Source organism: Oreochromis aureus, linkage group 12 (assembly GCF_013358895.1).
Source record: "Oreochromis aureus strain Israel breed Guangdong linkage group 12, ZZ_aureus, whole genome shotgun sequence".
NCBI classification, from domain to species: Eukaryota; Metazoa; Chordata; class Actinopteri; order Cichliformes; family Cichlidae; genus Oreochromis; species Oreochromis aureus.
The window spans coordinates 11,825,810-11,852,391 of record NC_052953.1 but is presented as its reverse complement, the minus strand read 5'-3'; the positions used below and the strand labels follow the sequence as shown (position 1 = coordinate 11,852,391).

Here is a 26,582-nt window from a genome sequence, read left to right as displayed (position 1 = left end):
CAGCAGACGCTTTGCTCTGGAGAGCTGTAACCAGAATTCCGCTGAAGAGGTCGCGCAAGGACTTCTGAAGGAGTTCAGCGTCTGTGAGCGGAGAGCAGTGTGTGTGTGTGTGTGTGTGTGTGTGTGTGTGTGTGTGTGTGTGTGTTTCATTCAATGAAACGCAACACCCTGCTTCTCTGTCTGAAGCCTCTTCGGAAACAGGTTTGATTATATTTAAAAGCTTGACCCGGGAGAGAAACCCAAACAACTGTCTGTTCTAACATTAGCAGTGCGGCTGCGGACTACTACGAATTCTATTATTGTCTGGGCTCGGATGTGTTCCAAAAGGCAACTCACATCAAAAAGATTTGCTCTTTTGTCTGCAGTTGGTGGAAAAAAAAATATCAGTTACCACCAAATAGTAATCTTAATTTGAAGCACTGATGGTATGCCTGGAAAGGCATGCTGGCAGTGGGCCTGTCTGTTCATCATCATCATCATCATCATCATCATCATCATTATTATTATTATTATTATTATTATTATTATTATTATTATTATTATTATTATTATTATTATTATTAAAGAGCACATATCCACGCCATGTGTATAGAGGATGCAAAGCCCATGAGTGCTCATTCTTCCATGCGAATCACGTGAAAGTGAATAAATGATGTGATAAAAGTATCAAACGGGTTGAAATTAAACTTCGGGAACAGTGTTGATTTCAAAACAACAACAAATTTTCATATCAGCTGATACTTTTTTCCATCTTGCGCTTTCTTTCTCTGCAGAGCTGCCTGAGCTCCAAGTATGGTGTTTTCTTTCAAGTATTTTCATATCCTTTAATTATTGCGGCAAAGAGAAAGTTGCTAGTAACGATGTCACCTGATTGGGATTGAAAGAAGTTTGGTAAGGAAGGAAAAAAAATTTCCCCACCCCCATAGAAGAGGAGACCGCCCACCAGAGACAGTCAACCCGAGACCCCTTATAGATTTAAAGAGAGGCTGCATTCTCAGACTGACACTTATTCAACACTGCCACCTTAAGCAGATTACTTTTGCGCTGCCTGTGTCAAATACGTGGTTCACTTTGCCTCTCCATCATGTTTGGGATGCTGAAACACCACCTTCACCCGGGCATTTTTCTCTTGTTCTTATGGCTTTGTCACCTCATGGAACATCAAAAAGTTCAAGGTAAGCTCTCCTTATCAATTTCCTTTTATTCTCTTTCGCTTTTTTTCTTTTTTTAAAACGTGCACTGCTGTCAGTCACAGAACCCGCGGGGTGTCTTCCACTTGCTGCCACCGAGAAACTTTTCAAAGTTTCTTGATAAAAGTCTTTCTACATCAGGCAGTGCTTGCGTAAAGCGTATAGAAAACAGGTGCCCTGTGGGACACTTCAAAGTGATATTATATGGCAAGTTTTGCAGTCGTCACCAGGCGCGCACACTACAGCCGCCACGCCGTGTTGGGGACAGTCTTTCACAATACCTGAACATATTTTTGCAACTGTGTGAGCGTTTAGCATTCCGCGATGTTGTTGTCAATGCTCCAACAAACTTCAGAATCTCCACTGTGAGCGTGTTATTTATACATCCCGCAAGTAGCTTTTCTGCATTGTGTGCAAAAACAGTTGCAGTTTTATACCTATGCAGGTTTTTGACTATGCAGGCTTTTGCACCCATCATTCATGGTTTCGGGGGACATATTTCAATTCAGCATAAGAAACACACTATCTCATGAAGATTAAAAAAACTGTATTTGTGTCTTTGTCGGTTTAAACATGCTGTTACTGTCTGGAGGAAGTAATATTTTTTGGCATGGAACTGGAAAAACTGTTCTGTTTTAAATTTTAATATCTCTGAAATAAACTTTACATTGCTTTGTTAATAAGTAAGTCATTGTCTGGTTGCTGTCTGGGATAACAGAGTGAGTGAGGCGTTGGAGACGGTGGTGTGTGTAGCCTTGTTACCTAAAGACCGTGGTTTTCTAAAGGAGAAAGATTGGCTGCTATTTAACGCTGTCTAGACGCTCCCGTTTCTGTCCAGTGATAGCAAGCAGACACTGGGAATAAAAGACAACCCCCCTCCGAAGATTCTTCTTACTTTTTTGGTTATGGCTGCATTGTAAGGGCTGTCAGTCACAGTTGGGATAGGCAAGTGTTAACAGTCTCGCAAAAAAAATCAGACAAAATACTGTCGGGAGGGCGAAAAGGGAGGGAGGGAGCGTCTCGGATAATACGGCTGCGTGTGTATATTGAGTCTGGGTCAGCGGGTTTTTAGACGTCCAACATGCGGCATTCGAGCTTTTTTGTTTTTCGTCTACAGCTGGGAACTGTTGGTTGCAGCAGGGGAAAAACGGGAGGTGCCAGGTACTCTACATGCCCGGGATGAGCAGGGAGGAGTGCTGTCGGAGTGGAAGACTGGGGACGTCCTGGACCGAGGAGGACGTCCCCAACAGCACGCTCTTTAGGTGGATGATCTTCAATGGCGGAGCTCCCAATTGCATACCTTGCAAAGGTGGAGGTGCACTCATTTCCCTTCGTTTTCTCACATTACATGTAATCACTCATTTTGGTTAATGAATTAAACTGGTGTTCTGGTTTGCGTAATTGTCCCATTACTTTACGCGCCAGAATACACACCAGGGGGAAAAATCCTCATTAGCATCACATAACACAGTGCTTTTGTTTTAGAAACCTGCGACAATGTTGACTGTGGGCCCGGAAAGAGGTGCAAGTTGAACCGAAGAAGCAAGCCGCGCTGCGTGTGCGCACCAGACTGCTCCAACATCACCTGGAAAGGACCTGTCTGCGGCTCCGATGGAAAGACCTACAAAGACGAATGCGCACTGCTGAAAGCTAAATGCAAAGGTCACCCCGATCTGGACGTACAGTACCAGGGCAAATGCAAGAGTAAGTAAATGTAACTGTCACCACATTTCTGAAAGCCGAGCGAGCCCGAAAGAATCCGTCGCTTTCTTGTATTTCTTGCATTTCGTGTCATTTTCACACAACTCTCCCAATGTCTTTGTCTCGCCAGAAACGTGCCGTGACGTCTTGTGCCCCGGCAGCTCCACATGCGTCGTAGACCAGACCAACAACGCGTATTGTGTGACGTGTAATCGGATTTGCCCCGAGGTGACGTCGCCCGAGCAATACCTGTGTGGAAACGATGGGATCATCTATGCCAGCGCGTGTCACCTGAGAAGAGCTACCTGTCTCCTCGGCAGGTCTATTGGAGTGGCATATGAGGGAAAATGCATCAGTAAGTCTGCAGCTACACGCATGAAAGCGTGAGACTTTACTCCCCGAGAGAGAGAGAGAGAGAGAGAGGTGCAGCAGTCACCGACTCTGAAAACTGTTTGAGTGCATTTTCTTTCTGGCCAGCTCTGCAGTAATTCACTGCTCATTTTTGCCAACATTCCAGTGAGGAGGGGGTCTTAGAGAGAATGTGTGTTTGGTAGTTGCTTGTGTTTGCTCAAGAAATGATAGACATCTTATTATTTCCTGATGTTGGCAGCACTTTCCCATTTGGGAAAGAGGGAATGAGAGGGGGAGGGAGATGGAGGAAAACAGGGGAGTGCTGGGGGCCATGAAGACATGCTTCAAGTTTTGAGTCAGATTGATTCTTACACAGATAGTAGTCAATTTCAGTCTTGTAGTCTTTAGAAGGCTAATTAAAAACAAAGATTTCTGTTCCACACCACGAGGCCTTATCCCGTAAAGCAGGATTTAGTTTTTATTCTCTCTAATTCTCTAAAAAACTAGGTAGTCATCTGATCCTGCTTGAAAAACATTCATGATAATTCATCTAATCAAAGATTTCCTCTCTCCTTATTTCCTTCTCTCTTCTTCCAGAGGCCAAGTCATGTGAGGATATCCAGTGCAGCGCGGGGAAGAAGTGTCTGTGGGATGCTCGGATGGGCCGAGGCCGTTGCTCATTGTGCGATGAGTCCTGTCCGGAGAGTAGGACAGATGAGGCGGTGTGTGCCAGCGACAACACCACATATCCCAGTGAATGTGCCATGAAGCAAGCTGCTTGCTCAATGGGGGTGCTGCTTGAAGTCAAACACTTAGGATCTTGCAACTGTAAGTAAATTACAAAAGCAAAATATAAAAAGAAAAGAAAGAAACAAAATCCTCCCCTCCTTCTCTGAGCAAAAGACAATATTCTATGTTGCTTTCCCAACAAAAACCTCCCGTGAAATTGCCCCCCACCTACCACCTACCCTGATTTTCCCTGAGCTCCCACCCCGGCCACATCACCAACCACATCTTAAGCAAGCAGAAAAGACTTGGGGAATGGAAGAACTTGCATGACATTGTCCTCGTCGCTGGCTTTTGTTCTCGTGTTGTTTTTTTGTTTAATTTTCGTTTTGTTTTCACGTTTTCCCAATTCTGCAAATCCTGCTAACAGAAAGATGCGCGAAAAACTTATATCAGCAAACTGTTTGCAGCGGATCTATACTTTCTGAAAAAATAGGTGTGTCTATGGTCGTGCTAGTGACCTGCGGGAGCAGGTTGCCTTAAATCCCATGCAGTATTTTTTCAGTCATTAATGGTTTAATGTCCACATCTTTACAGCTTGTAAATTCCATGGTCACATTGTTAATTTCCTGGAAATGGTCTATTTTTTTTTTTTTGGCTATAATCAATTGATTCAAAATGCACTGCCTCTTGTGACATAAACCACACCGCCAACACGTCGGTAAAAAAAAAAGAATATGTATGACGTGCATAAGGTGATTGTAACATTGGTACCATTGATAACAATGATGGATTTGTACACTGAGATTCATGTAAACTGCCTGTCATAGACCAGTGTGAGCCATTTATAAACCCACAAATCTTCAGACAAAATACTAAATTTAACAACAGCTTTGAGGTAGTTTCAAACTGACATTCCAAATTTCTATTTAGAAGATTGTTTGTTTGTTTTTCCTAACTGGCTTAATATAATATGATTAAGGTTTGCAATGAAGTCCAAGGGACCAACTTTATGATCACCTCATGGGCTAAAAGTCATAATTTACAGTGTGCAGATTGAGCATAAGCTTGTAGATCCACGCTCCCTTAATTCCCATCCCATCATCAGAAAAACGTTTATTAGCTAACTCATTCATACCGCTTCCAGTGATTGTGTTGTGTATCAAAAATCCTTTTGGATTAATGAGGGACTACCTGTGTTTTCATGTATCGTTGCCCTTGTGCTTGCTTGTGTGCTTTTTTATGTGTCCAATGTAAATCTCTTGTGTAAAAAGAAAAAGAATATACCTCAGAACTGTGCTAATGATCTCTGACCTGCTTGCTAAGGTCAGGCTGTGACACAGAGTCCTCCCTCCCTGTTCGTTTGAGCCAGAAGCTAAAATATTAGTAATCGGAGAAAAGAAACTATAGCGAGTCCAAGAACACAAGAGCACTTTTCTGTGTTATGTGTGTCTGCTTTCAGGAATCTGCTCAAAAGAGACCTGAGCCACTGGAACCATCAGCCCCAGTGCCCCTAAACCCACTTCCCATCCTCCCCCTAACCCACCTTGTGACCTTCCCCTAACCTCCAACTTGCCGATCCTTTCCATTGTCGCTCCTTTTTCTCATGTTGCAGCCCTGACTTGCTCGATTATGTAAATGGACATTGTATAATTAATTGGGGATGCCACAGCAACTGCTGCTGCCAAGTCACACAGACTCTTGCTCACACAAACATAATCATATACACAAAAGAAAGAAACAGAAAGGAGGCTGTGTGCCAGTGGCTTAATTGTGAGATTTATTTTTTTGACAGTGATATTCTGCGCTGTTGTGGTCCATATTCATACAACAGCTACCATATATTCTCCCATATAGCCATTACAGAAGACCAGGAGGAGGATGAGGAAGATGAGGACTCAGACTACATGGCCTATGTCCATTTATCTTCTATACTGGATGGATAGGCTCACATCACTAGGGGAACAGTCCTAGGGCAAGGAATCATGTCCATACTGTACATTATGTGTATGCTTATTTATTTTTTAAAGAAAAAGGAAGTATACATATAGTTCAGTCTGCTAGATGTTTATTTATACTTTTTGTGTTTTATAAATTATACATTTACATTGTTAGGCTATCACCTACCATGATATATTGTGTTACCACTCATTTCCCTTTTTTGTTGTTGTCCCTTTTGCTTTCTTTTTTTATCATGAAGAAATATATTTGTCCAAAGAAAAGCAGTGTTATTTATTTTTCATGGTACCGTGTAAGTATAAGTCCTCTTCAAGCTGTAAATTGCATTCCCTGAGCTGTAAAAAATCCGCTTGTTTCTGTCAAATCTCTATCACAGATGTTTATGTCACACATACATAAATGCATGTTTAGGCTGTGTGTTTATTTATTGGGAAATATATCAATCATTTTATGTACAGAAGTGTGTCTGGTTTGTTTACAACTATAATAACTGACCAAAGGGATTCTCTCAATGGTTTTGCAAAAGAGCACTGTAAATGGTGCAACACAGCAGCGATGGAATAGAAAAGAAAAAAAGAGCCATTTAGTTTTTTCTTTTCTTAGTTTTAAGTTTCTTTCAGTTTTAGCCCTTTAGGTTTGTTTCCACATGGAGACTGTAGACATAATTAAATATAGCTTTTATTTTGTCTAGAGGTAAGTTTTGGGCGATACTTGATTACTTTGGAAACAATGTGCCATTAACATTTGTGAGCTGTCTTCTTGCCAATGTACTCCGTACTGCTCTCACAGAGCTACACTAGGACTAACATACTGCAATCCTCTACACTATATCAGACTTCTTCACTTTGTTTCTTTTTATTTGTTTTTTTTCTCCTCAGAATGCATTTTTTTTATTTTCAAACATCACAAGAGAAATACAAAATTCTGTTATGAATATATAGTTTTGTATTTTTTATGTAAATGTCATATGTACATACAAAGTTTGATGGTATTTGTACAGATATGAAGAGTGAATCAATAAAAGTTTTTTTTCCTTATACTTTTATCTGACTCTGGTGGATTATTTATTAGTGAAAAACATATGTCTAAATCTATCATAGTTTCAATGCAAGCATTTACTTTAAAGGAATAAAAGACCGGACATCAATCAGATCAAATTAAACCATACGGTTTATAGGCTTAGTCTATTTTGATGGCCATCACTTCACATCATTGTCATGAGATATTTTATTCATTTGGACTGGCTAAAAACTTGAGCTATAAACAATTTCTAAACTTAAAAATGATTTGCTAAAAATGTATATTCATACATATCAGTAAAACTACATATACCTTTACCCAGGGGGTTTTATCAGCATTTCCTGTCACTGAATGTTCCAAAAACGACGTTGTGAATATACAAATGACTGGTGGTGGTGTACTACACAATATTGATATTGTGCAATACACCCCATGTAAAGTATATACATGTATTAAACATATGTTTTAAGAAACAAATCGCTCCGTTTTTTAAGCTGTCATCAGACAAAGCATAAGAAAACGGGCAGAAAAAAGACAAACATAAATTTCAGTGAGTAGACATGAAGCACAAGCAAATTGAAATTCTTCTCAGCGTGCGGGGTTTCCTTCTATTTACACCAAAATAATTGTTCTTTGTTATATAAGAGAGGACTGGCGTAAGTAGATGTCTGGGCGTCCCTTGGTGTGCTATGTGACACATCCAAAAATTCGGTTGGCAAAGTCCTTCATGTACCAGCTGTCTCCGCCACCCGCGCGTACTGTTTGTTCCTTTGCGGTTACCGTACGTCATCGTTGACAACAATCATGGCGTCCTCAATGTCACTTCTCGGATTGGGACGTTTGTCTGCTTTCAATGCAGCTTCTAAAATGTTCTTGAATCCTATCAGGTAATTTTAAATTAATTGTTTATCAGGTTTCTGTTCGCACTTGATACTCTGAGCTGAGTTTGTTTGAATTATTTAACTCCCAAGTCGACTAGAGCACAGAGGCCGTGTGTCTGTTAGCTTGTCAGCGGCAGAGCACTTTAATGAAGATTTTTCTTTTTCTCTTTTCAAAATAGAGGTTTCGTACCTAATGTGGAAGACTTTATACACTAAACAACGTCAGGGCCTGCACGTTTTTATCTCGTAATACACTGGGCTTGTAGATAATGTCAGTGTCCTTACAGCACCTGCTTGCCCAGCTAATTGGCTAATGCTAGGGCGAGCTAGAAATCAGTTTAAAAGCTAACACAATTAAATGGTGCTCACTGGTCTGCACAGTACGTGCTACATACCAGACCGAGACAACTTTATTAAATAAGAGACTCAGCTGACAGCTAACCTTACAATCAGCTGTAGGGAGCCTGGAAGCTAACAATTAGCATCAAAGTAATTCACTGCTATTGATAGAATACAGTGCTTCTCTCGCAGTAACAAATCTATCAGTTGTAGTTTGAGGTATTCATTAAGTATACGCAAAGTGCACATTATATTTGCTTATTTGTAGCCACCAGACCCCAACGATACTAACACAAAGAAAAGTTACCTGTGTTTGTGGAAGGATTTTAAACAGACTGACCCCCGTGCTGCTCCACTATGTGTTCTAAAGTCTTATATTTTCTAATCCTCCAAACACTTTACCACAGTTATTTGCCACAGTTAGTGGGTTTTGTGACACTTTAAAAGTGTACCTCCATATCTTAAAGCGATACTTAAATACAACAATATTTTCCCCATTCATATTTCCGGCCAGTAAGGGCTATTAAATGCAATGGTCGCTAATTGATGGCTTGCCTGGCAGTCATCAGCATTTGTTTTTAACCATTTCCTACAAGTCTTCCTTTAAAATCTTGAACGAGAAAGAAAGGAGACTGAGCTGGAAGTGGCAGTTGAAGATGCTGACGATCTTTAAATTAAATCTCCCTTTAAGAAAGCAGCTGAAAGAAGAAGAAATATAGTCTTTCAGCTGTTCCTCACATTTTTTTTTAACATATAGTCAGAGCAGAATTGATGTTGCACAACTGATAAAAATTAATCATTGTCACTGATAAATGCCATTGGATTTTTCCATCATCAGAAATGATTCTGTAAGCTGTTACAACACTTGACAGTTGTATTGACAGTTACTGTCTCCTTTGGGAGTTTTTAAAGAGAAAAATAATAGGATGCATGCTTTTACAACTTTTATTATTCACACACTGGCATTATGTGCAGTGCATAAGCTGAGGTCATTAATAGATACCAGATTAGAATATGTAGTGTTACCATGTTGAAAATGAAATAAGAAATTTGTTTTGTGTTATAGAGTCTGGAAAGACGGAAATGATAAGAAATCATTGACTTGCACAGTATTTTTCCTCAGCCATGTTGATGAGGAAGTGTCCTATTGCCCCAAGAAACTGACAGGGATAACAGTTAAATGAAAGCCAAAGGGCAAAAAAGAAAAAGCAAATGTATACCCAGTCATCTATGCTGTGTTTTGCAGTCATTGATGGGTTTTGCTACTTTTGTCTCCCCTGCCCTCAGCTTCACCATGATTGTGTGTGTGTTTTTGTTTGTTTGTTTGTTTGTTTGTTTGTTTGTTTGTTTGTTTAAGTGTGTGATTTCTGCGTGTGGGAAGGGACATGGTTTTACACACGGAGCAGAGCACACAGTTAAACAGATTCAGAGGTAAAGTGGGTGGATGAGGTAAAAAAAAAAAAGGGAAAAAAACTGCCTTTCACCATGCATGAAAAGTGTTAAATATTTAAAATCCTAAATCTAAAACAACGGGAGAACTACTCTGTTTCATTCTTAAACCAGTTTTGGGTTTCATTTACAGAAGCACAATATACATTTTTATTTAAATGGTCAGAAATCAAAGGAAAGTTCACAGATTTTGGTTAAATAAGGTATAAGAATTATTGCTCTACCTGTATGTTGTGATCGCGAATACTGCCATGTGTCGTTACACCCCAAAGCTCCTTCAATGCCAGGAAAAACGTGGAGTAGGACTTTATTCATGTGATTAAGCTGTGCAATGATTACACCTGAAACTATGTTTTGTGTCCTTTTTTTTTTTTTTTTTTAAACAGTTTTTATTGAAAAAAATCAGACCTGAGACTGTAGTGAAATCTTAACATTCATTTGCAATAAATACAAAATTATGAATATATGGAACGTGCCATTCTGTGATGGCACATTGCCGTTTTGTGATGGGGCACGGCTGCACTTTGACAAAGAGCTTCACAGTCCTCGCCTGACAGTTGACCACAGCCAACATTAAGCACGTCCTGTCATTAGGATGAGAGCGAGAGTCTGCCAGAGATTCACCAGACAGAACTAATAAGTGGCGGGGGGGATTCCCTCCTTGTCGCTTCCTTTTCACTGTACCCCCATCCCACCGCCTCCTCCAAGATCGTCAGCATTTCCAGAGCTTAACTTGTTTGTGTAATTTCTTTGTCACTTGTGTACTTTTGGTGCTTTGTGCTTAGTTTGTAATCACAATGTAATTTTTTTTCCCAGGTCTACAAGCACATCAACACTGAGACTGGCAGAGAAACCGGGACAAGACAGGCAGCTTATTACAGTTGATGAGAAATTGGTAAGAATTCATCCCTGCTCAATCTGAGTTGTACATTGGTGTTTGTCTGATCTTCTGTCTTCCAATTACTCTGCTGGAAAAAAAACTGTTAAAAAACTTTGTCATCTGCTGCCAAAGTGAACTTGTCCCAGACAGTAGGCTTTTGTAACAATATGACAGTGATGACGAATATCATCATTTGTAGTTCTGTTCACAGCTCTGATTATTCCTATCCTCACAGTCCTCCTAGGTTTAAATTGCCAGTTCATGAAAGAAGTGACTACAACTATTTGAATGGCTGAGGAAATTGAATTTTTTTTAACAGGAGAAGTGGAGTAAAATTCATGCACTTTAATGCAGTTATCTTCACTCAGTCCATTTACAATGTATAGGGTTTTTTTTTTTTACATTATGAATACCCCAATGATATAAATGTGGATACAGTAAATCATAAAACACCTCACAGAATAGTGCAAAATTATTTTATTAACGTTAACAAAAACTATAGTCTCTGTTGCTTTTAAATACTCAGTCAAAAGATGCAGGGCACTATAGTAAAGTACTGCGATACCATGTGCAGTATGTGTTGTATGTCAGCTTCCCTGCCAGTACCTCCCTGCTTGAACATTTGCCTGGGTCAGTAGTGACTGAATACTGTGATCATTAACAGTAACACATGATTTCTTTTGCTCTTTCTGAAGTTTCACAGGTTCGTCACTTGTTTGAGGGCTCTTTGTTTGGCATCAACAATTATCAGCTGCTTTGCATGATTGTTTTATTGCCTCTCTTGACAGAACTATTTCATAATGCTTGGTTTGTGCTACTCTTTCAATGTAAAATTAGAACAGACAGGCCCGAGTCAGCCTGTTCTGTTGGTAGCATATGCCCAACAAAATGATTTTGTCTAGACTTGTCGACTTCATCTACGCTGCCTTCATACATTCAGTAAAGTACCCAGCTGCATTAGGAGCTATCCTAATGCAGCTGGGTGATAACAGAATTTTCTAAATCGATGCAGCAGAATGGTAAATGTTGTTTTCTGTGTCATACATTGACTTGCAAAGTAGGCAGTGTTATGTGCCTGTAGTGCCCAATGCTGGTTTGGGACATTTGCTGAAGTCACTGCAAACAGTTTATCAGGACTTTTCACAGCGCTTTCTGTAACCACAGAAAGCTTCATGGAGTGGTATTATCCAAATTAGAATTTGATGTTTACTCATGCACACACGAAACCAGGTTATGGGGGAGATAAGTAATGTGTTTAAAGCTGTGCTAGAAACAGTTTAGCAGCATATCTGTGGTGCAACCTCTTTGAATCTGGATTGTTAGTCAGGCAAATTAAGAAAATTCATCAGGGTTAGCTTGGGCAAATGGTGAAGTCTGTTTTTGTTTTTTGTTTGTTTGGGGGGTTTTGTAGTTTTTAAGAGCGATGAAAATGGATTTCTAGTTACACATATATACAAGGGCAAGAAAATGTCTTCTGACATTTAGGATTTCTCAAATCTCTTATCATTTCTGTCTACAGTTTCTGGCCTAGTTTCTGACTTGCGTAATCCCTATGAAAGCAATTTCAGAAAGCCAACTTTCAGTGTGATTACTTAAAGATGCTGAAAGATTAAATCCCTATGAAGCCCTGTTCTTCGCTTTTCTTCTTTTACATAGTGTCTATGACTGGTCTGTTTTGGGCACACACTGTTGCTCCAAAAGAACTGTTCCGTTTAAATCAAGCCCCAGTCAGAGAGAAGCTAGTTGACCAGGCAATGGTTACTTTACTGAATTACTTTTTCTAGGATGTAGTATAGCTCTGTTTCACTTTAGTCTCTTTTTTTTTTAGCATTAAGTGCTAAACTATAGTCTAAACAGTGATAACCAAGCATTTGAAGTGGTTAACAACGTACCAACTGTACAAAACAAAGACTGATCTTTGACATTACTGCTTTGTCATAGAAAGTTGAATTAGAAGGTTACGGAGAAAGAGGGAGTTTGGGGAGAATGTGGGAGTCTGTTGTGGACTTGTTTTGGGGCGGGGGAGCAGTATGGGCAGCGTCAGTGTGCTTTTGTCCCAGACCAAAGCTGGCCATACTGGCAGACAAACCTTTGGCTGGGCGGAGTGTCTGTCTCTGTCCTCTCAGTAGGGGCCACAGAGAGGCACAGCAGAGGAGAGGAAAAAAAGGGCCTCTAAAAAATGTGTGTGTGTGTGTTGGGGGGGTGAAAGAAAAGAAACTAGCATGGAAAAAAGTTTGTGAGACACCCTGAGACTCACGAAAAAGACAGTGGCCACTTCAGTGTTGTCGGCCACAGAGGTTCCTTTGTAGCATGCTGTTACTGGCGACGAGGGGAAGTACTCTAATGTTCACCCAGACAGGCCGAAAAGAGAGGCCCTCAGCTGTTTACAGTACAGTGGCCTCCGTCTCACGTGGTAGAGGGCATTGAGAGCGCTCTCCCTTTTGGGCATTCAGCGCATGTCAGCATGCTAGTCATTCATCAGGCTGTCAATAAGTGTGAATTGCTTTCTGGTTTGACCAATCAAAGAAAGATCTCGATCCACTGAGAGGTTATTCAGGGTTTGCATGCCGTCTCTCTCGACCAGCCTGAGGAGAAAGTGGAGTGCTGCTCGTCGCGTAGTGAACATTTCTGAATAAACTCGTTCAGATGATGTTGCATTTTGGCCTGGGCAAATGATATTTTGAATTCACTCCAAAAACTCTGCATGAACATTTGTCTGATACTCATTATCTTGTCCTTAGTTCTCGTGTGTCCAGAAAATGCAGACTTTACAAGAACATAGATCTCTACATTGTGTTTGGCCATCTCCATTACAGACGAATTTAGAATCTCCTGCTGGGTCAAAAATCAGGGAAAAGGACATTTAAAGTGATTTGGACTGCAGACAGAAAAAAGTTTTAAGTAATGATTAGTCACAGAAAGTTTTTATACTGACAGGGATAAGTCCAACTGCCTTTCTGAAACTGTCTTTCTAAGTGTCATTCACTAAAATTGCGTGTGTTTTTTTTGTTTTGTTTTTTTTGTTTTTTTCAAGTTAAGAGTAATTGTAAAAAAAAAAAAAAAAAGTATGACGATCTGCTTCTGTTGTTCATCTTATATGACAATAAGTAAAGTAGCTGTGGGTTTTAAACTGCTGACCAAGCAAAACAAATAATCCTTCCTTCCTGGCTGTAATTGGGCCTTTGGCATACATGCAGGGCATGGTCAGTGCGTATATAGTTAGGGCTACTTGATTTTGGCAAAAATCCCACCTATTACGGTCATTCACATTTTAGACTTTAGAAAAAACAAAATCAAAAGATTTATTGAGTATAAAAGAGTGCATGTTTTTACACTAGATGTATGGAAAAAAGAATCAAGCAAGAGCATCATCTTGAAACAGTATTTGCTTTTTCTTTTTTTGCTTAAATAGTAATTGAAAGCTAAATTTGTAATTGAAATAGCATTTTGATAAGTTACAGAGCCTTACTTACAGTAAAGTCGTTGCAGAGGAGATGATTTTGATTTTAGGGTTGACTAAGAACGTCTTTAGGAGGTGCCAAAAATTGGTAGGTTTTGTAGGATTTGAGTGTTTTCACCTCTTTCCCCACATTTAAAGCTTTAAATTTGACTTTTATGAGCAAAGTTTCTGGGCCATTGGCTGATTTTCAGAAATTATGCCAAAGAAAAGGACGTGCGTGATGGTCCACCAGTGCCCGTAGCTGTTCCCCGGCGTGCCCATGCCGACCTGCTTTTGTTTGTAATTACTGTTTGATTAAGCATGCTGGGCAGCTCCCAGTGTCCGACTGGCTGGCCAGTGATACACAGCTTTACACGGAATGTCTACGACCGCAGTCAATCAGAGTCAGGCCTTTTTGCTTTACTCTCTGGCCCTTTGCAGAAACAACTGTGGTTATAACCATAACAGCTGCTTCAATATGCAATACAATATCTCTCACTAACGCTTGAGTCTTGCGAACAGAACGTCTACTTCTCCTTCAGCCGTGGCCAAACGCGCTCTCTCTGTCCACATAAAGGCAACACCATAATCTTAAAGCGCTTGTGAAGCCTTGTTATAGAGTTCTCTAAAGGCACTAGGGTTTTATGAGCCAGAGAAGGACGGTTATTAGACCGTGGGGAATTGAGTAAAAGGAGGAACGACAACAGCAAGAGGAGAGTGTAGGTATGTTCACTCGATGCTTGGCATGTTTACGTTTGCTAAGTTTTTGATTTCTTTATTTATTTATATAATTTAGAGAACAGCATTTCCTTGGCGAGATGTGACATCACATCTGGCTAAAAGATGTGGGGTTCCATTGCGGTAAGGTAGTTGAGTCTAAAAGCCTGTTGTCGGTTGTTTTTAAAGACAGAAATTGAAATCAGATTGAACAATCTTGTGGTTGAAACGTTAGGATTTATTTTCACTGTCAGACTCCCTGATACAAAATAATTGTTTTGCAAGTGTCAAAATCCTTTCAATCACCACCACAATCCCCCCCACACTTGGGAAATGGGGGGGGGGAAACAAAAACCTAAAACCCACAAAAACTGCTATTCTAGCTATGAGGACATTGAGCACCACCACTTTAAGTCTGCAGTACAGGCGTGAATATCCTCTGTCGAGCCTCAGAGACAGAGTGACCTACAGTGGAGCAGACCACATTCACCACCCCATCAACCCGCTTTTCACTCCCTTCCCTCCTCTTCCAGCCTTCCTCCTTCCTTTGCACATAGACAATTTAAGTATCTGTTTTGTCTGGTTGCCCTCTTATACGGCGCACTTGTGCAAAAAAAAATCTCTGCTGAAGTTTGAAGTAGTGGCTGAGAGGATGTTGGTCTTTGATGAATGGCAGACAAGAGGTTTTATTATGTATCATCAACTAAATAGTATTTCATTCATTAGCACTCTCTTCCATAGACTAACTCTCTGAAGAGGACTCCTCAGCTGGGGAGTTTTAGGAAGTGTCCAACTGCTAAGTGTTGTGTTTGCAGATTGGATGAAAAAGGATTGCTACTTCTGTTTGACAACACTTCAATTTATTCATTAGTTGTAAGCTACCATCTCTTTTTGTAATTTTGCAAGCTGCTTTTGGTATTCATAAAATACCCCCCCCAGAGTCAGAGCCTTAACATGCACTAGGAAATAATGCTTAAATAGTGTTGCTCTGTCTTATAGCTTTAAGTTATTGTTTTTTCCTCACAAACTTGTACTCAACTAAGATTTTGAAACTTAAAAAGCTACTCACAACTCACAGTGAGATTAAATTGAAACGGGGCAAGTCTTTGCTTGACGCATTCTCATAGTTTGGGCTTATTTATAAATTGTTTTATTATAAAATGACATTTGAGATGCTCAGACAAACAAGTGTGTTGCATCCAAAATATTCATAAATGACCCCTCCTCTCGCCTCTCTTTACCAGTATGTGTAATGTGAAATACAAGATGACTTTCATATACCAGCTGCTTCTTGTTCTCCAATGTTGAACCACTCCCACACATGAGCAAGCAGCATAATATTTGTTTCTATTAGAGATGCCCCCAGTGTCCAGTCAGTAATTGGCACACTTTTTCCACTTCAAAGACGTCTGAAGGTGGGAACCGGCCGAGGCTGATGAGTGAGGCTCTTGGTCTGGGTGTGGGCTGGACAGTGGGGGGTTAGGGGCGATGTGTTTGGGCTTTCGGCACATGCTGACTCAACATGATTCAGCTTTGGTGACCTTTTGACCCCTCTGGGTGCCAAGTTATAGATTTGGCATACAGGTATACATCCTATGATGAGCTTATTTGTGTGGTGGCAGCCCTGGTGTCTATAAAAATGTGACGGTGACGCTAGAAATGTTCTGCCAGAGCTAGTCATCCTTTGTTTGCTTGTTTGTCTGTTTGCTTGGTTACTGTACTAACGGGAAAATACACTGTGTACTTCAGCTGAGAATTGGAAACCTTAACAAGTCTAAAAAACAGGACGCCAGTAATAATGTTTAGGTAATGTGAGCAGGGCTGTTTAGGGGAACAGACATTAACCAGTTAACCACAACATTAAGACCAGGACAGGTGAAGTGAATAACAGCGATTATCTCATTGCACTGCAATGTTCTGCTGGGGAAACTTTGGTTCTGGCATTCTTGTGGTGCCATCCTAGCTGCATTAAACATGACAAATAGCCCAACGTGCTGACCTGTCCTCCAAACTTGGCAGTATGGTTGAGGAGCCACAGGGAAGTGACCAGAGAGCACAGAGTGTAAAAGCACAACACCATCAGACTTGATCATTTGATACCAGCAGCTCCATCGTTATTGTTGGCAGTTAGGAATTTGGAAACGCTGAGTATGTTGAATGCTCATTTATGGATGATTCATAGGTCAGTGTCCAATGTTAACAAAGACCTGACTGAAATTGATTGAAAAAGGAACCAATGTCTAAAGGAAAACTTTAAAAGACCTTCAGAAAGCCTGGACAACTTTTGCTCAAGATCACTTTGAAAAATTACTCCTTGGAAGATAAATAGAAAGAAGAGTACTGTATATGCCAGCAGAAGAGTGCCGAATAATGTTTATATTTGAGCTGAACAGGTAAAAAAGTATCATGGCTTATGCCCGGCTCTTTAAGCCCTTAGGAAAAAGAAGGGGGAAAAAAACAACCCAGCTACAACTGCAGCCCTGTGGGGGTCACGTAAGGCCATATATGCTACTGGCCTTATTGTACTCTGGCTGAAACAATCAAATCAATAATTGTCCTCTGTATCCATCCTGTACTCCATGTTTTCTCACCTATCTGGTTTATTGGACACCTGATCATTCTCATAACTGATAACCGAGATGTCCCGGATCATTGTAAGAACAGATGTGGCATTCCTTTATTTTATGTTTAAATAAATATTTTGTTTTAGTAACCTGTGGGAGTATGCAGTGATTAAGTGAAAAGACAGGGGCAATTAGTTCACTGAGTGATTAAACAGAAGGTCTTTATATGCACCTGTTTTTAATTCTTTGCCAAACCTGGGTACTCTGCAGCATAAAGAGCTGTTCTGTGTTCCAAGCAGTAGATATTTTCATCAAAATGGAATTAGATGAATAAAATAAATCATAAAATTTATGATTTATATTGCTTTACTTGGACATTTTCTCAAACATTTTTCACAAACTGATTTCAATATTCTTTCTTTTCTTTAAATCTTTTTGGCAAACCACTTTTTGGGGTAAAATACATTTGATCTCTTTCATTACCTTTTCAGGAATGCAATGTATACCACAAAAATCCTTAAACCTTTATTGTGTTTGGATTAGAGCTGCAGATAATATCAGGAATAATATGAAAAACACATTTTATGTCACAGAGCAGGCAAAGGTGGGTTTAATATCCCTTTGTATAAACTGTGGGAAATGAACTGCAGGAAATGTAGACATTCACCTGCAAATCATCTGAAGCTGACAAGATCGGTTAAACAATATGGGAAGAGTGGAGGCTGGAAGAACACTTAGAGAAACAGACATCCACACCCGGCATCTTGACTTCTTCAGCAATTAAAATAGGCCATAGTCTTTGTCTTCATTGGCGACTGGTTTCTATATTTGGAAAAATAAGTGAGCCGGATTGAAGATGGCTTTGAGAATAGAGCTGTCATCTCAGCGTGCTAGGTTTAAAGACTTTGATGCAGTTATACCAGTCGTTGCAAGTCAGTTTACGGGAAGAAACCTCTTCAACTGGTGTACAAGCTTCTTGAATATAGATATTTAGTGCATAAACACACATCCCTTGTATATTAGTTTTGAAGGTGAACTCTGTGTTTCTTGAAGCTAAAATAAAAGAACTAACACCATAATAATTCTCCAAAGTTTTTATGTACCGCTTCTATAAATTATGCACTACTATGCAGGCTGCTGATATATGATAAACCTTCAAACTCAAGTATCTGTTGTCCAAACTGGACTTCCAGGTGCACATTTGGTTCTGGTTCATCTCCTTCAAACATGAACTGATCATCAATGACCAAAGAAGGAAATGAAAATAAATGGAAATTAGACCAGTAGATTCCTATGTCAGGAAGATAGACATTGCAACTCTTTGTATTAAAATATTCAGTTTTATTGATCACAAGCGACACTGTAGGTTATTTACAACAGGCAAGCCACTTTTGTATTATGACAGTTGAAAGAAATAAGATCCCACTGATATATTTTCAGAAATCTGTCTGGTCTGTTAATCACCCGTCTAGACAACAGTTTATCTAAACCGTGTCAGTCTTGATTGGACCCAAATGAGTATAGAATCAAGTTTGAGGTTGTTTGAAGGAGTGCTTTTCATATTTTGGGTCAAAGTTGTTCTGCTATCTGCATTTCCTTCTGAGCGACAGCTGTCTGCTGCCCGCAGTGTGTGAGTGTGTGGAGCCACAAATACAAAAGTCTGTTCATCTATATTTGTATATTATATTTTGATTGATAGTTATTCATTCCGAAGTCTCGCACATCTTAATTTCAACCATCACAACTAATGGCCAAACCTGTACCCTAACCTAAACCTATTTGTGACTTTAACCCGAAAGCCAAGTCTTCACCCTCAAACAGGCCTTTAAAAGGAGGTGGGCCAGCCAGAAATGTTGTCACTTTGATCTAAAACTCAAACTGATTTCCACAAAGGCAGATGGACATTTATTTATGTGTTATGTTTGGTTTCCTGTGATATATGACTTCATTCTCTCATGTTGTTTGGATGAGCAGTTCCCGAGACTGAACAGACAGGCACGCACGCATTTAGCGAATGTATCCTTAAAGGTGGCCTCGTTTCAAGAGATGAATGATTGCCTGCATGTGTTCGAGTGGACATCAGTAAAGTGTAGCTACATAAATAATCTGGGTTATACTTTCTTTGAATGGATATTGCACTAATCAATAAAATGTAGATAAATGTTTAATTTGGAGGTATTTGGGCATCCAGCTTCCCTCTATAAAACTATTCTTTATCATTTTCTTTCTTTGGAACTCACCGTTTCCTACAGTTTATCCACCAGACCTAGGCAGACTGAGATTTCTGTCTTGTTTACACCAAAAATTTCCATCCCAGTTCTCTGTTGGAGAATTAGGGGTACTAGCTTTCAGCATTCTGGTGGGCCCAGTGGCCCCACAGCGACAAGCCCCTGTGCTCTTTATTTGGCACATAGCCTGGAGGTGTCAGAAATATCGACACGCTTTCACGTGACGGAGATTTTGCCAGCCATTACCCCCCCTCTTTGTTAAGCCCTGCATTCTGTCTGCCCAGCCAGGTATTGTAGGGTCCCGTTAAGGCCCTGTGAATAGTGTCAAACTTGATAGTTCTCATTTCGCTTCCTGTACATGGCAGAAGAAAAAGTGCCCACCGTGTGGGTTTTCCTTTTGTGACGGTCCTCTCTAGTCTTCCTGGGAACACACCGCATTCCAGCCACAATCGTTCCTTTTGTGAATCTGGGTATTGTGGGTGAGCTTGTTATGCCGATAACCCTCCAAGCTTTCAGGGTAATGCATGCAAATATCAGAAGTCTAGACTTGTATTTTTGCAAACAATGCCAAATAAGCAAGCAGAGGGTTTTCAGTGATTTGGAAGAGCATTTGTTTTGACACATTCTCCTTTTTTGTGCTCATCCACACCCAACCTTAGGTTGTGCTACATCTGGAGAAATTATTGCAACAGGTTACCATATATGTCACGTATTTTTCACAATAATAGTTACATGTAACTACAGTGTGGCCTGCTGATCCCAACAGTGTCATTTCTAATGTGTCTCATAGAGGGACGTAACGGGTTCAATCACCTAGAAAAGACCAGAAATTCCACGTTTTATAAAACTCTGCAGGTTTTTCTTAATGCTCTCTTTTAGAATAGAGAAACCTTTGGAGCATAGCCTTTTGGAAATAAAACATTACAACTTGCAGACATTTTAAAGCATTTTTGTTCACCTGCTGGAAAAAAAAGGAAAAACCCTTCATCTTATTTTCTTGCTGTTTAACACTGTCTTGTGTGTTATTGTGTCATGAACCATTACCCCCTCTGGGTGAAGAGAACATGTTTTCTTCCTCTTTGTGACAAGAAGGAATTGTTCGGGTTAAGTAGATAGGGCAGCCGGAAATAATTACCAAGCGCTTGTGACGGTTTTTTTCCTCCCCCCCTTTTGTTCGTCTTTTCCCTTTCATTTTAACGATCTTTTCAGTGTTCAGATCTTGTTTATGATTGCATGGCAAAAGATGTTTCACTGAAACAAGCAGTAGTTTAGCAGTTGGACCTGTAATTTCCTAGGCTTAAATACCGTTGGAAGCTCCTTTGCCAAGGGGAAGATGGGCTTTTGTGTGGAGTTCATGCAAAATGACCCCTTTCTACAAATCAACTGGCAGATGACAGACAATGATGAAAATTTGATTCTTTGAAGTTGTAATGGCCATTGAAATGTGTAAAATTCTTGTATTGAAAGGAAAGCTCCCTGGAAAGCCCTCAGTCTTGGGTGGCTGCTGCCTGCGTGCTGGGAGGTTCGTCTGTGTTTTGTCGCCGACTTCCCATTGCTTGTTTGCTAATTCCCTGAAGAATTGGACCAGATCTTTGATAGGAGCTCCAAGGGGCTCCAGTTGCTCAGGAATATGCATTCAGTGCACCCACAGACCCTTCCTCATCCAATTGTCGTGCTTTGTAGGAATTAATTTCATTTATGGCCATTATATTTCTTGTTTTATATTTTACATTTTTTTGTTCTCTAACTTCACGATTGACCTTTTCACAAAGTGTACGTACGCCCGATAACCAGTACCACTGCAGACAAAGTCCAGACCTACACAGCTACAAGTACATTCATGCACTTTTTTGTACTTTCTTGGCAATGTATTCATGAAAAAATCAAGCCAAGAGAGATTTGCTATATATACAAGTAATGGTGACTAATGGTGTAATCTTTTTGTTAATGTCAACATGTGCAAAAATGTTATTTAAAGAACAAGAAATAAATAGAGAAAACAGAACTACCACAAAAAACAAAAACATGGGAAAAAATAGAATAAAACCCCATCCTACCATAGTTTTAGGAATACACCTTGATTTGTATTATTCTCAGTAATTAAAAAGACAATTTGAACTATTTAAGGCTCTAATATATACTCTTTACACACATTAAACAACTGTTTGTTGTGGTATTGGTGTAAAAGAGAACGATAGTAAAGGTAATAAAGGCAAATTAATTAGTTATTAATAAAAAACATTAAAAATAGTTATTTTGTTTCTATTTTTTTTCACATGTGAAATACTTGTTTTTAAATCTCTTTTCAAGTTAACAATATATGTGATGTAATCACAAATTTTGTTACTAATTAACACTAAAATGGTACACATCTATATTTGACTTAGTAACATCTCCAAACCAGTGCAGACAAAGTTAAAGCTGAGGAAAGATTCAGGGATAGTTGTTCACACTTGTGCTGCCAGTAACAACCCAACCTTTAGCTTGTTTTATGGCACCTATAAAACAAAGTTTAAAAAAAAAAAAGTATTCAATTCTCAGACTTTTTTGTATTTTATTGTTCTTTGACATCAAAGATGTACTGAACCCCCTTTTTCCACCTCAATATTTTACAGTGGGAATAAATCTAAGAGATTGATGTGCAGTACAAAAATATAAAACATGAAACAGTTGATTACATAAGTAACTTTTATGGCTATTAAACATTTTCCTGACCTCTGTTCTCCTGACATTTAGCTCTGAAAACATGTTGCTAAAGTCGTATTTTTTTATACCTGCAGGCTGACATCAAGTGTTTTCTTTAAGAAAAGCTTACGTTCCAGATGAACTCCTAATGTTCGTTCGCAAGGAGAGAAGAAGTCATGAATAATCTAATCAAAGTAGAATACTTCATATGGACTGCTGGCAACCAAAAACGTGGTGGTGTTCGGTTTTGGGGTTTTTTTTTAATAAATGGAAATTATTTATTAATTTCTTGTAAATCTGTAATTGCCAGAGTTTTCAGCCTTAGTCACACAGGCCTAGAGCTCAGTTGGCGACTGCTGGGCAGCAACTGGTAAATAGAGAAAAATGTGTATTCCCCAACTGGTTATGAGTCACTGTGAAATCAATTGTTAAAGCCAAAGTCATGAAGGCCTAGAGGCTGGCCAGTGACCGAGTGGGATCCACGAGGGAAAAGACTGTCTGTGGGAGTTTGCTTGCTGTTGTTGGTGAAATTGTTTGTGAAGCGGTACATGTGATGCACAGATATCTTCCCATTTGCTAAGGTGAAGATTGTGAAGATTGCAACCCCTTCAAAGTAAAAGTTTCACCCTTTAAAACATGGCAGCTGTCCATCTCTCTGTACCTTTTCCTTTACTCTGCTGGAAGCTTCACAGTCTGTCACCTTCTTAAAAATCAGGCTCTGGTTGTTAAAGGGCACAACTTTTAATGTGAAGATGAACGTTTTGCATTTCCAGTTTGGAAAGTTGCAAGTCAGCATCTGGAATATGCAGAACACCATCAGTAACCAGTGTGACTAGTACTACTGTGTAGTTATAGTAATTGTAATTAATTGAATACCAAAATAAAGTATTTCATTGCATAGCTTAAACTGTCACACAGTTGCCAGTTAACAGTGAAACATCACAGCTGACAATCGGTAGGAAAACCTGTCTAACCAACAGGATTTGCAGCACATTTGTGTTCAGTCATCTCACATCTCCACCAACAAAAACTTGTAAACCACGCTTCTGTTTTTAAGTCAGGGAGTTGTTACACAAGCATGCATGAAAAGGAGCATTTGAGGGGTTGTTTTCACATTGTTTATTACAAATGACTTGCAGAACACAAGAAGTAATGGGGACATTACATTGGTTGTGATGCTGGATAGTTACATGAGGTCAAACTTTAGACATTAGAAGCACTCTGCTAGTTTAGATTTTTATCCTGGTATTTTGTTAGTTTATTTAGTTTGTTACCTAAAGTTTATTGTGTTTAATTTCTGTGTCCTTTAGGACATCACCACTCTGACAGGAGTTCCAGAGGAGCACATCAAAACTCGTAAGGTTCACATCTTTGTGCCAGCCAGGACAGCCATGCAGTCCGGAGTGAACAGTACCAAAAAGTGGAAGATGGATTTTGATACTAGAGAGCGCTGGGAGAACCCACTGATGGGCTGGTCCTCAACGTGAGAACCTGCCACCTCCACCTCCTGATTCCTACAGCACATAAACTGACATTATAGAACCTCTGCACACAGTTGTTGAATTTTGGATTCTAATACCTTATGTTTCTATTTTAGAGCTGATCCCTTGTCCAACATGGTGCTGTCATTCTCCTCCAAGGAAGATGCCATTGCTTTTGCAGAGAAAAATGGTAAAGAATTTTTCAGCCTTTAGTTAAACAATATATCTGTTTCATCATTTTAAAAGTGACAAAACACTGTAACAAAGAAGTCGAGAAATAAGTCTCACCACTCAGTAGTCCTCTACAAACAGGCACATAGATTTTATGATACATAAAATCTCCATGTATCGACTCATCAGCAACTTAAATAGTTTTTATGTGGATTCTCTTCGACCATTAACTCTCAGCAGTGAAATGAGCAGACTGTTGGACAGGCAGTAGTTCACTTTTACATACTGCTGGTGGTGTTTAGAGTTGTGTTGTCAGTAGTTTTGTGGCATTTACCCCATGTATGATGTATCTGGACTTAAAATGGATAAGTGTACACTTTGGTCATGAACAGTTTTAGGGCTTTGTCCATCTACAGCTCATTTCCTCTGGTCTGAATCAGTTGAGTTTGTACGCTTTTAGCCTTTTCTTGTGATTTTTAGGGTTCTTTTCACATAAAAAACACAAAATTAGCCAAAATGCAAACCATGTGAGTGGAAACTTAACAGAGACTTAACATTGATTATATGGCTAGTTGCTACAGTTTTGTAATCTGAATGTTTGTGGTATTTCTGACCCAGAAAGCAAAGCATACCTGGGCTATGGGAAGGCTGTTTGGGTTGGATCCAGGGTTGATCACGTTCTCACCATAAATGAACCATTCTGGAGTTTGTTTGGAACTCCGAAGGGTCTCGGTGCAGTTTACTGCACCTGAGTGCGTTTACTGTGTTTACATCTGCACAAACGAATCGCACGGAAACGAACCAGAGTTTGATTAAACTGTGCAGGTGTCAAAACAACCTCAGCTACTGCATCTAACACAACTGACCATCCAGAGCGGTAACATCAGTATTTCCACGGTCATGTTTGCATATTTTAACATATAAATCATTTACAGTATATAGTTATTTATATATCAGGGGATATATAAACTGTGAGGAGAGATGCACCTGTGACCAGATTCTTTTAGGTAACTTTTTTTTTTTAAGCACAGATTTGGTGTTCCCAGTTGACCTTTTTAACCAAAAATGGTGATGGTGGTGATCCAAGCACCTGTCATATACCAGATAACAAGGTGTGGGCGTCATGACAACTAATAAAACATCAAAGGAATGCTTTTAATGGGCCAACCAGCTCATTAGACAATCGACTACAGCCCTGTTTTAGTAAAACAAAATGAGGTGGTTTTCTGTGGAGCTCTAATCAAGTTCATTTTTGACTCAGAATTGAACCATCTGGGAAAGTTTGTTGAAACCAAGCAAAGGAAACGGGCTTACTCTGTTTATTGCACCGAAGAGATTAGAGCTGGTCTGACTACACACAGCTCGTTGATGTCTACAAAACACCTCATTGTGGTTGGAGCTCGTCCAAAAGGAACATGCGTGACGTTATCAGCCTCATCACTTACTCTGATGTTTTCTTTCAGGTTGGAGCTACGACGTAACAGACAAGAGGACCTCAAAGCCACGGGTGAAATCCTACGGAGCAAACTTCTCCTGGGACAAGAGGACCCGGCGGTCCGCCAAGTAAACTGAAGACACCCACCTGTTAGGTGGCCTGACCTGCAGCAGACCTGTATCATTCTTGTCAATAAATGCATAATTATATATGAGTAAACCAAACATTTGTGCCATAATCGCTTTTCTTCAAACATTCACCTCATTACCGACTACCTAATGTAGTCCATCCAATTAATGAAGTGTTTCCTCTCCAAGTCGAGCTGTGCAACAGCAAAACAAAGGGGAGGGTATTATTACAATCTGAACCTGTTTAAAAACAGGGATAAATACGTCTGTAGGCCAAAAGCAGTGACATTTTTCCTGTGTGAGTGTTTGTTTCCATCCAGTTACCCTGATTGTTTCGATGTTTGGAAAGCTGCACAACTGGAATTTAAATAGGACCTTGCAACATCTGTGCAGCAAAGTCACGTCTTTTACAATCCAAATCCAAAAAAATGTTAACTATCTTCACCTTTTTAATGAGGCGTGCAACACTAACTTGGATTTTGATTTCACAAGGATTGGAACAATAATCCACATGAAATTAGAGCTGGAAAATATTCCTGAGTCATAGTTTAGGTTTGTAAAATATCAAAAAAAATTTGCCTAATTTCTCTGAATTTAAAAAAAAACAAAACAAACAAACAGGATATTAGAACCTTGCCAAATATTCATTTAACCAATGGCAAATAAAAAGCTACAAATCCTGATGAGTTGAAATCAAAGAAAATAAGACTTGTAATGCAGAAGAATTAGATTTAGATTAGATCTGTTTTTAATGTGAACGTGTTTTACATGAATCACACAAACTCTTCTAGTTTTAATGGCCTTTAAATCCCATTTGCCTGAAAGCCAAATAACACAACAAGCCAATAAAAGTATGCTGGTCTCACTGTGGAGGTCAATTTCAGAACTTTAGTCATAAATTCCCTAAAATTCCAGCTATTTACACTTGGCAGCGTGCTTGTTGCCAGCGCTTGTATTTGCTCTTTGTGTTCAGTAAACAGTGGTGTTACTTTGCGCCGAGTCCCCCAACCTGCGTGACTGCACTGATATTCACACACCAATCATGGGCGCCTAATTGGTATAGACCTTCGTTAATTACCGCACTGCATTGCAAATCTTTCACAGCCTTGTGCTCGCTATTTATTTTGTTCTGTCACTCGGCACATCAAGAGTGCCGATCTGATATGAGCGTAATGGTCCATCTGAAGAGCAGGGCATGAATGACAGCATGTGTTGCTTTTCCCCTTTGAAATCCCCTC

General features: G+C 39.7%; 2 protein-coding genes across 4 annotated transcripts; both read left to right on the top strand.

The window, feature by feature from the left end:
* The first annotated feature begins 982 nt into the window (after positions 1–982).
* Positions 983–6,970, top strand: fsta (follistatin a). Of its 3 annotated transcripts, none has more exons than XM_031728036.2 (6): positions 983–1,175; positions 2,308–2,499; positions 2,676–2,894; positions 3,022–3,246; positions 3,840–4,070; positions 5,826–6,970. In XM_031728036.2, the coding sequence occupies exons 1-6, from the start codon at positions 1,085–1,087 to the stop codon at positions 5,912–5,914; spliced, it is 1,047 nt and encodes a 348-aa protein (XP_031583896.1). In that variant the 5' UTR covers positions 983–1,084; the 3' UTR covers positions 5,915–6,970. The 3 variants fall into 3 exon arrangements, with proteins under 3 accessions (XP_031583896.1, XP_031583895.1, XP_039477063.1); XM_031728035.2 differs by having other exon boundaries at positions 2,308–2,505; XM_039621129.1 differs by having other exon boundaries at positions 2,308–2,505; positions 5,431–6,970.
* Positions 6,971–7,678: 708 nt separating this feature from the next.
* ndufs4 (NADH:ubiquinone oxidoreductase subunit S4) lies at positions 7,679–25,440 on the top strand. The gene is made up of 5 exons (XM_031727946.2): positions 7,679–7,834; positions 10,433–10,511; positions 23,440–23,612; positions 23,727–23,800; positions 25,245–25,440. Exons 1-5 carry the CDS (start codon positions 7,752–7,754, stop codon positions 25,346–25,348), a joined length of 513 nt encoding a protein of 170 aa, XP_031583806.1. The 5' UTR covers positions 7,679–7,751; the 3' UTR covers positions 25,349–25,440.
* Positions 25,441–26,582: the final 1,142 nt, after the last annotated feature.

Coding starts and splice junctions, on each gene's coding strand:
- fsta (XM_031728035.2), top strand. CDS start 1,085: ATGTTTGGGATGCTGAAACACCACCTTCACCCGGGCATTTTTCTCTTG. Junction 1,176..2,307: donor GGAACATCAAAAAGTTCAAG/GTAAGCTCTCCT, acceptor TTTCGTCTACAG/CTGGGAACTGTTGGTTGCAG. Junction 4,071..5,825: donor ACACTTAGGATCTTGCAACT/GTAAGTAAATTA, acceptor TCTCCCATATAG/CCATTACAGAAGACCAGGAG.
- ndufs4 (XM_031727946.2), top strand. CDS start 7,752: ATGGCGTCCTCAATGTCACTTCTCGGATTGGGACGTTTGTCTGCTTTC. Junction 7,835..10,432: donor ATGTTCTTGAATCCTATCAG/GTAATTTTAAAT, acceptor TTTTTTTCCCAG/GTCTACAAGCACATCAACAC. Junction 23,801..25,244: donor TGCTTTTGCAGAGAAAAATG/GTAAAGAATTTT, acceptor GTTTTCTTTCAG/GTTGGAGCTACGACGTAACA.